We start from the raw sequence: 16,362 nt of genomic DNA, 5'->3' as shown, positions 1-16,362 counted from the left end.
TCCTCACACTTCAAATCAGCACCGAGCACTTTGACCCGGTTTGAACACGGCAGCTTTCTCAAAGTCAAAACTGTCTCTAGCTCGGGGCTGGGTTCTCTGGCCGCCGCCCGCCGTATCGCGGGGGCGCGAAGCTGCGTCGGCGCCGGTGCTCCGGTCCACCGCGCTTCCGTGTGGCCCCTTTACTCTGTCGTCAGAACGTCTACGGGGGAGCAAAGGAGCGACGACGTCCTGTGGCGGAGGTCCCTGTGGTCCCAGAAACACAGCTGACATCAGGAACTCTGGAGGAGGTCAGGAGGCGGGACTTTCCTCTGAGCTCTTCCTTTGAGGGGGAAGGTGCGGTTTTAAAGAGGCCCTGGGTCCCGTCGAGGCTTTGGAGGGTCCGGGTTACACGGCGGGTGTTAGTAAGTGCTCCTCTTAGTCGTATTTATCTCCTCAGCCTCTCTCCACCTCCCTCTCTCTCTCTCTTTCTCTGTCACACTTGTTTTCTTTCTTTTCAGTAGTTTCTTTCATCCACAACACCGATCCTTCGGCTTGGTCAGATACGGAGGGCCTACGATGAAGTCAACAGACCCCCCAAATGGAAAATTTCAGCGTGTAGTGGAAAAAGAAGAGGCGGCGAAGCGCCTCTCAGAAGATCCCTTTGGCGATTTTCAGCCCTTTCTGCTTCATGCGAGGCAGCGTGGAGCTCGCCACGTTCTTGGCCCGGACCGGCCGCCCACAGCCACGTTTCTTCAGCACGAAGTCGTAGTTGGCAGTGGAGTTCATGGCGTAGAAGACGTTGGCGTTGTCGGGGATCCGCAGCTCTGCGCGAGAGAAACGGTTACTGAAGGGTCATATGTACACTTTACATGCCTCAGGAATTGAACAGGGCATTCTTCAACTATGTAATGACAGAGCTATAGGATGCATTTCAGTTTTAGACGGTTATATGGGCGGTAAAAACGGAGCATTTTTATTTTTCTCCCCAACTGTACTTGGCCAATTACCCCACTCTTCCAAGCCGTCCCGGTCACTACTCCACCCTCGGCCGATCCGGGGAGGGCTGCAGACTACCACGTGCTTCCTCCCATACATGTGGAGGCGCCAGCCGCTTCTTTTCACCTGACGGTGAGGAGTTTCACCAGGGGGATGTAGCGCGTGGGAGGATCACGCTATTCCCCCCAGTCTCCCCCCCCCCGCCCCCCGAACAGGTGCTCCAACCGACCAGAGGTGCTAGTGCAGTGACCAGGACACATACCCACACCCGGTTTCCCACCCGCAGACACGGCCAATTGTGTCTGTAGGGACACCTGACCAAGCCGGGGGTAACACGGGGATTCGAACCGGCGAGCCCCGTACTGGCAGGCAACAAAACAGACAATTTTTTTAGAATGACAGACACGGCATTGCATGAAGCCCGGAATTTTCTTTGATTTATGGAGAAGTAAGAGTCAATGTTACGTGACAATTCAAAGGTCCATCATTTGTCTCTTTGTTCAAAATGGCTGTCTGCCCCCCATTAACTGCTGGTAACCAGTAAGAAAGCGTCCTGTGACGGGTCTGTGTTAGAGAGCTGCGACAAGATGGCGGTCTTTACCTTTATCCTCAGAGATCTTCTGCATCAGCTCGTAGTCCTCCGTTTTTTCCCGCTCCAGGTTGTGTTTGATCATGGCCTTCCTGATGACGGCCGGCGTCTTGTCCTGGCTGGTCACCTGAAACACGGGATCGAAGAAAAACATTTAAATTCAGACGGGACGGAGATGACGTCTCCCTACAGTCGCAGGTTAAACACCCTCCAAGTTCGATGAAATCGTCTTGAAACATTTCAGTATCAAAAGGGAGTTTTTTTGCAACTACTAAAAAGAAAGGCCTGTTGTAACTGAATGACTGACAGCACAACTTAAATCACTGGCTGACAAAAGAACGTTTTTTAAAAACCACTTCCTCTACATGAAAATGTTGAAAATGGTCAATGGTGAACTTCGGCTATTTTTTGTTTTCAAGATGCTTTGCTCTGGGGGCGTCTGGGTGGCGTGGCGGTCTATTCCGTTTTCTACCAACACGGAGATCGCTGGTTCGAATCCCCGTGTTACCTCCAGCTTGCTCGGGCGTCCCTACAGACACAATTGGCTTTGTCTGCAGGTGGGAAGCTGGATGTGGGTATGTGTCCTGGTCGCTGCACTAGCGCCTCCTCTGGTCAGTCGGGACGCCTGTTCAGGGGGGAGGGGGAACTGGGGGGAATAGCGTGATCCTCCCATGCGCTAAATCCCCCTGGCGAAACTCCTCACTGTCAGGTGAAAAGAAGCGGCTGGCGACTCCACATGTATGGGAGGAGGCATGTGGTAGTCTGCAGCCCTCCCCAGATCGGTACAGGCGGTGGAGCAGCGACTGGGACGGCTCGGAAGAGTGGGGTAATTGGTCGGATACAAAATCGGGGGGAATGCTTCGCTCTGGAATAGCACTGCCATCCAATAGTTTCTTTCCTTCCAGGATTTAATGACTTTTTAATTCCATGTCTTTCCATTTCTAACCAGCTTATCGGCTTATTGGTGTAACTTTTAACCTCTTTTTTTATTTCTTCTTCTAAAGCTGCTGGTAAACTCTTTTTTCCCGATCATTATTATCTTAAGTAAAACCCAGCGACTGAGGAGGCACAAGCCAGTGTATTCTTAGTGCCGGTCCAAAGCCCGGACAAATGGGGAGGGTTGCGTCAGGAAGGGAATCCGGCGTAAAATCTTTGCCAAATCAAATATGCGGATCATAAATAAGATTTCCATACCGGATCGGTCGAGGCCCGGGTTGTCAACGACCGCCACCGGTACTGTTAACCAGCAGGGTTCTGGTGGAAACTATGCTACTGTTGGGCGAAGGAGAAGGAGAGGGGGAAGGCATGTCCAGAGGCAGCTAGAGAGGAGGAAGGGTAGGCATGTGGAGGTGAGAGTCAGAACTTTGAATGTTGGCACTATGACTGGTAAAGGTAGAGAGATGGCGGACATGATGGAAAGAAGAAAGGTAGGCATACTGTGTATGCAAGAGATCAGGTGGAAGGGGAGTAAGGCCAGGAGCATCGGAGGTGCGTTCAAACTCTTCTACCATGGTGCGAATGGGAGGAGAAATGGGGTAGGGGTAATTCTGAAGGAAGAGTATGTCAAGAGCGTGCTGGAGGTGAAGAGAGTGTCAGACAGAGTGATGAGTATGAAGCAGGAAATCGAAGGTGTATTGCTGAATGGTATCAGCGCATATGCCCCGCAAGTTGGGTGTGAGACGGACGAGAAAGAAGAATTCTGGAATGAGTTGGACGACATGGTGGAGAGGGTACCCAAGGAGGAGAGAGTGGTGATTGGAGCGGACTTCAATGGACATGTTGGTGAAGGGAACAGAGGTGATGAGGAGGTGATGGGAAGGTATGGAGTCAAGAAGAGAAATGTGGAAGGACAGATGGTGGTGGATTTTGCGAAAAGGATGGAAATGGCTGTGGTGAATACATATTTCAAGAAGAGGGAGGAACACAGGGTGACGTACAAGAGTGGAGGAAAGTGCACACAGGTGGACTATAACTTATGTAGAAGGCGCGATCTAAAAGGGATTGGAGACTGCAAGGTGGTGACAGGGGAGAACGTAGCTAGGCAGCATCGGATGGTGGTCTGTAGGATGACTTTGGAGACCAAGAAGAGGAAGCGAGTGAAGACACAGCCGAAGATCAAATGGTGGAAGTTGAAGAAGGAAGACTGTTGTGTGGAGTTCAGGCAGGAGTTAAGACAGGCACTGGGTGGTAGTGAAGAGTTGCCAGATGGCTGGGCAACCACTGCAGAAATAGTGAGGGAGACAGCTAGGAAGGTACTTGGTGTGTTATCAGGACAGAGGAAGGAAGACAAGGAGACTTGGTGGTGGAATGAGGAAGTACAGCAAAGTATACAGAGGCAGAGGTTGGCGAAGAAGAAGTGGGATAGTCAGAGAGATGAAGAAAGTAGACAGGAGTACAAGGAGATGCAGCGTAAAGCAAAGAGAGAGGTGGAAAAGGCGTAGGGTGAGTTGTATGACAGATTAGACACTAAGGAAGGAGAAAAGGACTTGTACCGATTGGCTAGACAGAGGGACCAAGCTGCAAAGGATGTGCAGCAAGTTAGGGCGATCAAGGATAGAGATGGAAATGTGCTGACAAGCGAGGAGTGTGCTGAGAAGGTGGAAGGAGTACTTTAAGGGGCTGATGAATGAAGAAAATGAGAGAGAGAGAAGGTTGGATGATGTAGGGATAGTGAATCAGGAAGTTCAGTGGATTAGCAAGGAAGAAGTGAGGGCAGTTATGAAGAGGATGAAGAGTGGAAAGGCAGTTGGTCCTGATGACATACCTGTGGAGGCATGGAGATGTTTAGGAGAGATGGCAATGGGGTTTTTAACTAGATTGTTTAACACAATCTTGGAAAGTGAGAGGATGCCTGAGGAGTGGAGAAGAAGCATACTGGTACCGATTTTCAAGAACAAGGGCGATGTGCAGAACTGTATCAACTACAGAGGTATAAAGTTGATCAGCCACAGCATGAAGATTTGGGAAAGAGTAATAGAAGCTAGGTTAAGAGGAGAGGTGACGATTAGTGAGCAGCAGTATGGTTTCATGCCACGAAAGCACCGCAGATGCGATGTTTGCTTTGAGAATGTTGATGGAGAAGTATAGAGAAGGCCAGAAAGAGTTGCATTGTGTCTTTGTAGATTTAGAGAAAGCATACGACAGGGTGCCGAGAGAGGAGGTGTGGTATTGTATGAGGAAGTGGGGAGTTGCAGAGAAGTATGTAGGAGTGGTGCAGGATATGTATGAGGGAAGTGTGACAGTGGTGAGGAGTGCGGTTGGAATGACAGATGGGTTCAAGGTGGAGGTGGGATTACATCAAGGATCGGCTCTGAGCCCTTTCTTGTTTGCAATGGTGATGGACAGGTTGACAGATGAGATCAGGCAGGAGTCTCCATGGACGATGATGTTCGCGGATGACATTGTGATCTGTAGCGAGAGTAGGGTGCAGGTTGAGGAGAGCCTGGAGAGGTGGAGGTATGCACTGGAGAGAAGAGGAATGAAAGTCAGCAGGAGCAAGACGGAATACCTATGCGTGAATGAGAGGGAGGACAGTGGAATGGTGAGGATGCAAGGAGTGGAGGTGAAGAAGGTGAATGAGTTTAATTACTTGGGGTCAACTGTCCAAAGTAACGGGGAGTGCACTAGAGAGGTGAAGAAGAGAGTGCAGGCAGGGGGGAGTGGGTGGAGAAGAGTGTCAGGAGTGATTTGCGACAGAAGGGTACCAGCAAGAGTTAAAGGGAAGGTTTACAAGATGGTTGTGAGACCAGCTATGTTGTATGGTTTGGAGACAGTGGCACTGATGAAAAGACAGGAGGTGGAGCTGGAGGTGGCAGAGTTGAAAATGCTACGATTTTCACTGGGAGTAACGAAGAAAGACAGGATTAGGAATGATTATATTAGAGGGACAGCTCAGGTTGGACGGTTTGGAGACACAGCAAGAGAGGCTTGGACATGGAGAGATGCTGGGTATATTGGGAGAAGGATGCTGAATATGGAGCTGCCAGGACAGAGGAAAAGAGGAAGGCCAAAGAGGAGGTTTATGGATGTGGTGAGGGAAGACATGCAGGTGGCTGGTGTGACAGAGGAAGATGCAGAAGACAGGAAGAAATGGAAACGGATGATCCGCTGTGGCGCCCCCTAATGGGAGCAGCCGAAAGTAGTAGTAGCAGTAGATTATTATCTTAAGTAAGGGTTCCTCACATTAGTGTTGGTAACCCCCTGATTAATTTTCTTTTGATCAACTTATTGATTGGTCGTTTCAGCACTACTAGTTACTCCAACAGAGAGTAAGGTCTGCCCCCTCCGCTTGCTCACCAGGATGCTCTTGTACATGTTGCCGTTTTCCACGTCCAGGCTGACACGGATGATGCAGCAGTCATCCACCTGCTGGTTGTAGAGCGGCAGCGACAGCGTGGAGTAGTTGGACACGGCTGACACCGAGCGCTTGTGGGAGCGGGAGGCCGACAGCGGCGTGGAGGAGGACACGGAGGAGGAGGAGGCGCTGCTGGACCCTGAGCCGGAACCCGAGCCCATGCCGGAGGTGTCCAGGGAGGACAGCGACGTACACTCCCAGAACTGCGGAAGAAGAACCACATGAGGGAGGGGAACACGATGAGAATAACAGACATTTCAACTTTCCTTAAGCATAATATTAATGGTAAATACAACATGGCCAGGAAATACCATATATGATTAGTAAATATCATAATTAGCCAGTAAATATACATCCATTCATCCACTATCCAAACTGCTTATCCTGCTCTCAGGGCGGCGGGGATGCTGGAGCCTATCCCAGCAGTCATTAGGCAGCAGGCGGGGAGACACCCTGGACAGGCCACCAGGCCATCACAGGGCCGACACACACACACACACACCTAGGGACAATTTAGTAGGTCCGATTCACCTGACCTACATGTCTTTGGACTGTGGGAGGAAACTGGAGCCCCCGGAGGAAACCCATGCAGACACGGGGAGAACATGCAAACTCCACACAGAGGACGACCCGGGACGACCCCCAAGGTTGGACTACCCCAGGGCTCGAACCCAGAACCTTCTTGCTGTGAGGTGACCACACTGTAGACTAGTAAATATCATAGTATAGCTGTTAGGTGTTTGCTCAGCAGTTTGTATTCTCCATTCTCATGTTTATTTTTGCTCTGAAACATTTCACAAGTTCAAAAACATTTCAGTTCACACATATGCTACAACACCAGGATCAGTATAACACCTGGTCAGTTTCAGACTAATCTTTGAACACTGTGAGCGACGGAAACTTGGGTTTGCCCTGGAAAGCAACATATTTGATGGATAGAAAGTTAGTCATTCAAATAAGATCGTATGAAACCCGAGTGTTAGTAGAAGTGAACACAGCGAGCTACCGTAGATGTGGTGTCCGCTGCTGGGCCTTCTCTCCCCAAGACTGAGACTGAATGTTTAACTGAGGGCGTTGACGTCTAGAGAGAAGACAGACAGACAGCCAGACAGTCAACTAACAACAAGCAATACTCTTGTTAGCTTTATGTTGACACCACAAACCATCAAGTCATGCTGCTGCTGGTGGGTAGTGTGTTTGAGCTTGTTGTTAGCTGTGCCACCAGCGGTGGGGCAGTAATGGACGGGACATGAAGTGAAGTGAACGTTAGTGTGTTATTGGAAGGTTAATGGTCATGCAAAGTACAGCCAGCCCTCCTGGGCCGACTAACTAGCCAATGAGGTGCCTGAGGTAAAGTAGCTAGCATCAATGGCAACATACAATAAGAGGATGAACTCTGGTATTTGATCACGAGCTGACCCGGGCGAATCACCTTCACTTCCTGTTGTACAGGAAGAAGAGCACGCTCTAAAGGCAGACGAGCGGTGACCCCACTGTCCTCCTCTTTCCTCTTCCTCACCTTCCTCTCGTGTCCCTCCGGGGACTCGGGCAGGAAGCTGGCGTTGACATCCTCCAGGTCCGAGCCACTGGAGCTGACAGAGGTGACGCTGAGTGCGTCACCGCTGTCACCCCCTCCGCTGCCCCCCTGGTACGGCCTGTAGTGGGAGTGGTCGAAGGACTTGGAGTGGGAGCCTGCGCCGCCGCTGGAGCCCGCCTCCGTTAGTTGGCGGCTGGACAGACACACAGGAGATGTACAAAGATACGTTTAGTCCTGTAACACAACACTGACAGGAACAAATACTTTATTAAGAAAGTATCTTTAACACTGATGCCTTTAATAAGAAAGCATATTTGTTGCTAAAGAATATTAAAGCTTGTGAATAATTCAGGGAATAAAACAGGGGTTCTCAAACTTATTACTCAAAGGTCCGCATCAGCCAGAGGTCCGGAACGATTGGCAATAACAGAATAACATTCAATCAACTCACTTATAACTTTTGGTATAAGTTATTACTTTTATGATATTGTGCGAAGACCCGCCCTACTCTGCCTCTTATTGGCTCTAACCCTAATGAAAACTCGTGAAGCAGTAGGCTACTCGTTATTGTCATTTGTGGTCGCGCTAGTTTCTCTCCTCTCCTCTGCGTATTTCAATGAGGGTGGGGCTCAGCCCCTCCCCGCACATGCACACACACACACACACACACACACACACATGGCCAAACGCATAATCCTCTCCCAGGGAATAATTAAAGGCAACGTGTGCGAAAACAGAATGAGTGAAGTAGTCGCCACTGTGAAATTATGTGACTCTGTTGGTGTCACCTCCTGTGGTGTTAAATGAATCTGTGGTCTGGTGGGTTCGGGGTTACTCACTCGCTCCAGCGCTTCATGATGCCGCCGTTCTTCTTGGCTCTGAGAGTGTTGCTGGCTGACTCTGACAGCGGCTCAATCTCACAGGACAGATTGTAGCTGTGGGAGGAGAAACCACATCGAGCAGATCAGACCACATTTTTAAACACCTCTCACGAAGGCGACAAAGTCGTCCTGCAGTCTGAGAGACGTGTCCTGACACAAAAGGTCACTGCTCCAATCTCCACCACAGCCGGTCGCCACATTTCCATCATATCATTAATTATTTTTTCTTTTAATACATTTTGAATTTGAGAAATGAAAAACTGAAATGCTCCATTATGAAAAAATCCATAACATGGATAAAAAAGGATTTTACTTTTCCGTTTAGGTGAGAAGGTTACTTTCCTATGAATAGATTAAGCAAACAAAAGGCCATGGGAACGGAATTTTTGAATGTTTCCAGTGGAAACTAATTCTTGACATCCATTCTGTTTTTAGATGTTTTTGGTGATAGTCTCGAACACATACAGTCTTTTCAATCCAATTAAAACCTACAAAAGTAAATACACCACAGCACTGAGACTACTCTTGTTAAGGTCTTTAATGACATGCGCTTAAACACAGCCAGTGGCAGACCTGGTATTACTGGATCTAAATTCTGAATTTGACACAGTCGACCACAACACATTACTAGACTGATTGGAAAACTGGGTGGGACTTTCTGGCACAGCACTAAATAGAATAACATAGAATACACTTTATTTGTCATTTGTACATGCATACAATTAACTTTATTGTCTGCATTTAGCCCATCCTAGCTGTGTAGCTAGGAATAGTGGGCAGCCACTGTGCAGCACCCGGGGAAACTGGTTTGAATCCTGCTTAAAGGACAGGGACTACTTTGTGTCGAGAGGTAATTACAAATCTGAGTGGACAAAAATGACCAGTGGGTTCCCCAAGGCTCCATTCTAGGGCCGCTTCACTTATGAAATGAAATGAAATGATCATTTCCCCCAGTTCACAGCAGTGCAAGACTAACACAAAAACATATTCAAACTACAAGAACACATAGACCCAAACTAGAACACATATATCCAAATTAGATCACATATATCCAAACTAAGAACACATGTATCCAAACTAAGAGCACATGTATCCAAACTAAGAACACATATATCCAATCTAAGCAACAAAAACATAAATAAACAAACAAACAAACAAACAAATGAATAAATCACTGTCCAAGAAAGCAAATGCCAGCCAGGACGACTGTCGGAACTGCTGGTCTGCATGGGCTAGCACTTAGCTTAGCCTGCCCCACTTCCGTCTCAGCAGGATTTGAAAAAAACTTTTGCACGCATTTATCTTAAGACAACTCGACTACTGTAATGGCGTCTTTACGGGTCACTAAAAAATTGATCAAACAGCTGCAGCTGATTCAGAATGCTGCTGCTTAAGTCCTTACTAAGACAAGAAAAGTGGATCACATCACTTCAGTTCTGCGGTCTTTACACTGGCTTCCTGTCCATCAAAGGATTGATTTTAAAACTCTGCTCTTGTTTTATAAAGTACTGAATAGTTTGGGGCCAAAATGCACTTCTGATCTTCTGCTGCACTATGAACTATCCAGACCTCTCAGATCGTCTGGGGCAGGTCTGCTTCCTGTCCCCAAATTCAACACTAAACATGGAGAGGCAGCTTTCAGTTTTTATGCACCACATATCTGGAACCGATTCCCGGAAAACTGCAGCTCTACTGCAAATATCAGTTCTAGTAAATCAAGGCTGAAGACTTTCCTGTTTACCACTGCCTTTTATTAAATCAAATTTGAACCTTTTGATTATCATCTTACACTACACTGACACTTTTACTCTATCTTTTTATTTTTAAATGTCTTTTTATTGCCCCATGTTGCTTTTACATTTTTCCTCAATGCCTTCTCTGTTTTATGTAAAGCACTTTGAAATTAATGAAAGCCACTTTATTCGACACTGTCTTCTTACAATGAATTCTATTCTTACAGTGAAATGTGGCCTCTGCGTTTAACCATCCTATTGTATAGGAGCAGTGGGCAGCTGCAGCACCCAGGGACCAGCTCCAGTTCTTTTTCCTATTGCCTTTGTTGGGGGCACAGACAGGAGTATTAACCCTAACATGCATGTCTTTTAGATGGTGGGAGGAAACCAGAGCACCCGGAGGAAACCCACGCAGACACGGGGAGAACATGCAAACTCCACACAGAAAGGACCTGGGATGGCCCGGGGTTCGAACCCAGGAGCTTCTTGCTGTGGGGCAACAGTGCTAACCACTGGGCAAGAGTGCTAACCACTGGGCCACCATGCCACCTATGTATGTGCCATAAATGTGCTATACAGATCTGGAATCAGGAACATTTATTTGTCATTTCATTCCATGCACCTGCGCACATGAGATGAAATGAAATATCGTTTTCCCCAGCCCCAGATAATTTGCCTTGCCGACTTCCTTTTTCATTTTATTTTTTGACTGTTCCAAACTTCCCTTGAAATTTGATTGGAAACATGATTAATGAGTCCATCATTAACAGACCCGAGTAACGTCTCAGTGATCTTAGTATGTCTTTTTTTTTCTTTTGGATTTCCCCCCCTTTTTCTCACCAATTGTACCCAGCCAATTACCCCACTCTTCTGAGCCGTCCCGGTCGCTGCTCCACCCAGTCTGCTGATCCGGGGAGGGCTGCAGACTACCACATGCCTCCTCCGATACATGTGGAGTCACCAGCCGCTTCTTTTCACCTGACAGTGAGACATTTCACCAGGGGGACGTAGCGCACAAGAGCATCACGCTATTCCCCCCAGTCCCCCCCCCCCCGAACAGGTGCCCCAATCAACCAGAGGAGGCGCTAGTGCAGCGACCAAGACACATACCCACATCTGGCTTCCCACCACAGACACAGCCAACTGTGTCTGTAGAGACACCCGACCAAGCCGGAGGTAACACAGGGATTTGAACCGCTGATCCCCGTGTTGGTAGGCAACAGAATAGACCGCTACGCTACCTGGATGCCCAGTACATATCTTTTTTAAATGTAAAAATCAAAACTCTGTCTGCCTGGATGTGGTTCCGGTTAAAGGCCAGCCTAGGTGATGAAATACTTCATGTCACACAAAAATGGTTTCAATAAACCACCTGCACAGAATAAACCTATTTTCAATCCTTCAAAAAATGACAAAGGACATAATAACGATGGTATTAATGCAAAGTCAAAAAAGAAAAACCACAAGACGAGGTCACACTTGTGTCTGATGACATAAAATAAAACTGGAGATGTGGTTGTGCGACGTCTCAGCATGGTGACTGACCTCTCAGCTTCGCTCAGACGCTCCACTCCTGCAAACCACTCTCTGAAATGGCCGTCCTGAGTGAAACTGTAGTTATTGGAGGCCAGCTGGAGCAGTTTGATCTGAGCGATCACCTCAAACTCCTGCAGAGAGAAAGAGACAGACAGAGTTTGTTGTCTTTTGACACGAAACGCTCTTTCTTATAATTTGATTTAGCTCCCCTTCCTCTGGGTTTTATCTTTCTGCCTTGTCACTTCTACTAAACTCTGCACTGAAGCCAGCCCTCAGATAACGCCTGCCCTGTTGTCCTCTAGCTAAAGTCCATTAGATCAAGTTCACTTACCTTTCTCCTCTTCTCAAAGTTTATCAGGCCACTCTGAAGACAGAAAACAAGCAGTGTGTTACATTAGAAACCCTTCTGCGCTGATGAGCTAACAAGCAAGTCCATTTTCTGGAGGACGTGTGGGCTAGAAAGCTGTCAATCATAAGCCGTCTGATAATCCCTTACAAGGCTCGGTGTTCAGACAACTATTTTCATGGCAAAATGAACAAAAGTTACAAATACGTTAAACAGTAATCAAAGCGCTTCAGTCTTTTAAAGTCACCTGAATATTTAAAAGTTTGAAGAGAGTTGCCAAGTTAAACTTAAACGTAGGTTTAAACACTGTAGGTTAAACATGGCAGGTTAAACATGGCATTGGTCAGTGTCTGAAGCGTCGGAGGGAATTATCGTTAGCTTTCAGCCGCTAATCAATTTCAGCTCTATTTCATCGAGTCTTTAACTGAAGGTCTGACCTCGGTGTAATCTTTCATGGCAGTGTCCATCATGACCAGGTCCGTCAGGAAGGTCCCCAGGTAAGGAATGGTTCCCTGCATTACACCCTGTACACAGTGAATGGAGGTGGGCATGAAGGACAACAAGGTGGTCACATACTCTTCTTTTTTTGTTGTTGTTGCATTTCCCCCCCCTTTTCTCACCAATTGTATCCGGCCAATTACCCCACTCTTCCGAGCCGTCCTGGGGTCGCTGCTCCACCCCCTCTGCCGATCCGGGGAGGGCTGCAGACTACCACATGCCTCCTCCCATACATGTGGAGTCGCCAGCCGCTTCATTTCACCTGACCGCGAGGAGTTTCGCCAGGGGGGACGTAGCGCTTGGGAGGATCACGCTATTCCCCCCAGTTCCCCCTCCCCCCTGAATAGGCACCCCAACCGACCAGAGGAGGCGCTAGTGCAGCGACCAGGACACATACCCACATCCGGCTTCCCACCCACAAACACGGCCAGCTGTGTCTGTAGGACGGTGTTCACGTCATTCTAACTGTAAATAATTACCCCGGTGAAAATAAAACACGTCTGAGTAAAACCATGACGTGGTATTTTGGGGGAAGCTGTGGTGAGAAGGGAAAACCCAAGTTTGAGCGACAGCCCAGGAAATGACAGCGTTACTTCTGGAAATGCCAGTTCTGGCTGCAGCGGTTTGACCCACCACTAGATGGCGCTATTGATAAACAGACTACATGCGACGAACATGGAAGGGAGTGTGGTAATAACACAACCATGTTTAGGGGGTTTATTGCTATTGGGGGGGGGTCACCCATCAAAATGTTGATCCGCTGGCTGCAATGGTGGCGGTGTGTGAATGCACTGGAGTGTACTGTAACTGTGTCGTGTCTAAGTGTGTGGGGCAGCTCTGCGTGGTGAACTCACCAGGTCTCTCTGCTGCTGGTGTCTCCTCTGGGCCCGTTTGGGGTTGATCTCCAGGGTGGCGAATTTAGACGTGCCCTCCTGCAGATCAAGAAACCCATTAGACAGTCTGTTATTTACACACAGGAAACAGTTTATGTAAACAGGAAATGGTTCTTCTGTCGATTTTCTTCCCACACTGGTTCACCTAATAGGGGAAGTGTCATGACTAAAGAATGTGAAAACTGAAGCAATTCACCTAAATTGTGTGCTCTGTTGTTGGTATGTGTGTGTGTGTGTTCTCCTGGATCGCCACCTTTCCGTGGTGGAGAAGCTTGCATGTACTAATGATCCCAAGAGCTGTGCTGTCCGGAGCTTGGCTCCTGGTAGGGTCACCCAAGGCGGATATGTCAAGGGGGAGGTTCCAGACGAAGCGCGATCCAACAAAGACCTCAACGGTGGAACTGGCGGAAGATGTCTCCGGGTCACAATGACAGTGAAGGCGGAGAGGGTGGTCTCCAATCGTCTTGGTTCTCCACGCCATTGGACTCTAGCCACCCCCGGCCGTGTTCCACCACAGGGAAAGCTCTGGCTACGGTCTTGGCCAACAGACTCCTCTCAATATCAGAGGAAAATCTGCCAGAATCCCAGAGTAGTTTTCATCCTATCAGAGGCACCATGGATATGATTTTTACCGCTCGCCAACTCCAAGAAAAAGCCCAGGCACAGTATCAACCACTGTACATGGCCTTTATAGAATTAACCAAAGCTTTTAATTCCATAAACCGCCAGGCCCTCTGGCTAGTTCTGTCAAAAATAGGCTGCCCTGACAAATATATCAGAGTACTACGACTAATACATGACAATATGCCAGCTAGAGTACTCAGCAGTTATGGGGACGAGACAGAGTCCTTCAAGGTCCACACAGGAGTTAAACAAGGCAGTCATTGCCCCAACCCTGTTCTGCCACCATCCTCCTCCTCATTGGTCCCAATCTGCCTCAGGGAGTTGAAATCATGTACAGAACTGATGGGAATCTTCTGAACATTAAAAAGTAAAACTACTACCACATTCATCATTGAGCTGCAGTACACTGATGACAACACCTTAGTGTCCCTCGTAGAAGAGGAGTTACAGAGCATACTGGACGCCTTTGCAAAGGCGTAAAAGCAGCTTGGCCTGGACATTAACATAAAAAAGACCCATATCCTCTACCAACCCCCACCCAACAGAAATATGCCTGCTCTGCCCCCATCCATCTCTGTAGACAACACCAGACTCGAAAACATGAAACAGTTCCCACATCTTGGCAGCCTTCTCTTCTCCAAAGCCAACACTGACAATGAAATACACCACCATCATCTCAGTTGTGCCGGCTGGGCCTTCTCAAAAATGGGTTTTTGAAAACCACGACCTTCAGGCCAGAACAAAAACTCTGGTGTACAAAGTGGTAGCACTGCCCACCCTACTGTATGGGTCACAAACCTGGACCACATGTAGCAGGCACCTGAAGGCACTCCAGGCATACCAACAGTGATGCCTCAGGAAGATCCTTAAGATCAGCTGGGAGGATAAGCGCACCAGCTTCAGCGTCCTCAAGGAGGCCAACATGCATACAACATCTGGCCATGTCCTCCGCATGTCTGACTCTCGCCCCCGAAACAAGTCCTTTACTCTCAGCTCGTGACAGGACGCCGTGCCCCAGGAGGACAAAAGAAGCGATATAAAGACAACACCAAGGCCCACATAGAAAGGTTTGGCATCGACCTCAACACCTGGGAGCAAGCAGCAGAAAACAGGGGGGCCTGGAGACTGGCTGTCCATGAAGGGGCTGGGCGCTACACCCACCGACCTCCACCGTGCTGCTGAAAACAAGCGCAGACTCAGAAAGCAGCGAGTTACTAGAAAGGCCCAAACCACATCCTCAACCACTTCTTCACACCCTTGCCCACATTGCCTCAAAATATGCGGCTCCAGGATCGACCTCTACGCCCACCTGAAGACCCACAAGAACCTAGGAGGACAGTCATACTCAACCCCGAGTGACCGCCGATGATGATAGTGGTGTGTGTATGTGTTGTGTTTCCCAACATAGATTAAAGTGACTGAAGGCTCCAGAGGCCCAACACACGCCACACATTATAAAGAGTATAACATATCATTTTTGAATCCCAGAATTGTGGTCTAATTAAACCTTAACAGTGTTTCAAAACCTTTGGCATGATTCAAACCAGCTAAACTGATCATTAGACAGAGGTGGCGATGATGAGGTGGCGTTCCTTCATTTTTCTAACAGGTTCCTGGCGGAGTTTTGATTTCATGCGCTTTAAATGGGAATGTTCCCCGCGTTTCACGGAAAAGGACCTGTACGTTTGGTCCAGGAGTTTCTCGAAACACGTTGAGACACCAAAAAAAAAAAATCCCAATAAGAACTGAACCTGCTCAGCTAACAAAGCTCCACCAACAGAGGTTTCAGCTGAATTCCTCAGGATGATGCAACTCTGCGGGGGTTTCGTCAGGCCGGGGTTTCGTCAGCCCCGTGTGAAACCTGACACGTGGGTCAGACGCCTAGCTCTAGGCGCTTCTTATCTCCGCCTGACAGACGCCTCCAACTCTTGACGTCAGGAGGGATTCCCTGATGGTGTTCCTCTACGTCATCTTATCACCATTCTGAGTTCCTACGCCTCGTCTGCTTCTCTTACAGACACTTAACTCGAACTGCTCGCATGCAGGGAGAACAGACAGTCCTGTTGCTGCTGTGCTTGCCGGACTCTTTGCGTTGCAGGGATGCATGGCGTATGAATATATTTTCATTTTTGATCTCTTTACGTAGACATACATGTCACTTCCCAAATTCCGTATTTTTACCGGCCTTAGTTCTCCTGGAATTTAACACTTTTTGTAGGTCTGGTATTCAATATGGCGTCTGCTGATCATGACCGACAATATCCATCAACAAGAACACAACACATAAAATGAGAGTGGCTCCAAAAACTGCACAAAGCCGCTTTATAGTTCGATACTCATACGTTTTTCCACACAAGAAAAGACAAAATTTACCCTAATTCAAAAACCTTTCAAGA

The 16,362-nt window shown here is 48.2% G+C and overlaps 1 protein-coding gene across 6 annotated transcripts in view; it reads right to left on the bottom strand.

Annotated features, from left to right (window-relative positions):
- Positions 1-459: 459 nt before the first annotated feature.
- LOC130125100 (ral guanine nucleotide dissociation stimulator-like) overlaps positions 460-16,362 on the bottom strand; it is an 87,100-nt gene continuing 71,197 nt past the window's right edge. For 2 of the 6 annotated variants that reach the window (XM_056294995.1, XM_056294591.1), the window contains exons 9-18: positions 13,304-13,381; positions 12,389-12,475; positions 11,937-11,969; positions 11,615-11,736; positions 8,295-8,390; positions 7,351-7,648; positions 6,925-6,999; positions 5,861-6,121; positions 1,577-1,691; positions 460-803 (exon numbers count right to left, since the gene is read on the bottom strand). In XM_056294995.1, the coding sequence (XP_056150970.1) occupies positions 628-803; positions 1,577-1,691; positions 5,861-6,121; positions 6,925-6,999; positions 7,351-7,648; positions 8,295-8,390; positions 11,615-11,736; positions 11,937-11,969; positions 12,389-12,475; positions 13,304-13,381 (1,341 nt within the window). In that variant the 3' untranslated portion in view covers positions 460-627. The remainder of the gene's footprint in view (positions 804-1,576; positions 1,692-5,860; positions 6,122-6,924; positions 7,000-7,350; positions 7,649-8,294; positions 8,391-11,614; positions 11,737-11,936; positions 11,970-12,388; positions 12,476-13,303; positions 13,382-16,362) is intronic. The other 4 variants (XM_056294755.1, XM_056294673.1, XM_056294916.1 and 1 more) reach the window with 4 other exon arrangements.

Source organism: Lampris incognitus, chromosome 1 (assembly GCF_029633865.1).
Source record: "Lampris incognitus isolate fLamInc1 chromosome 1, fLamInc1.hap2, whole genome shotgun sequence".
In the NCBI taxonomy this organism is placed as follows: Eukaryota; Metazoa; Chordata; class Actinopteri; order Lampriformes; family Lampridae; genus Lampris; species Lampris incognitus.
The sequence above is the reverse complement of the archived record's forward strand: the minus strand, read 5'-3'. Positions and strand labels throughout refer to the sequence as shown.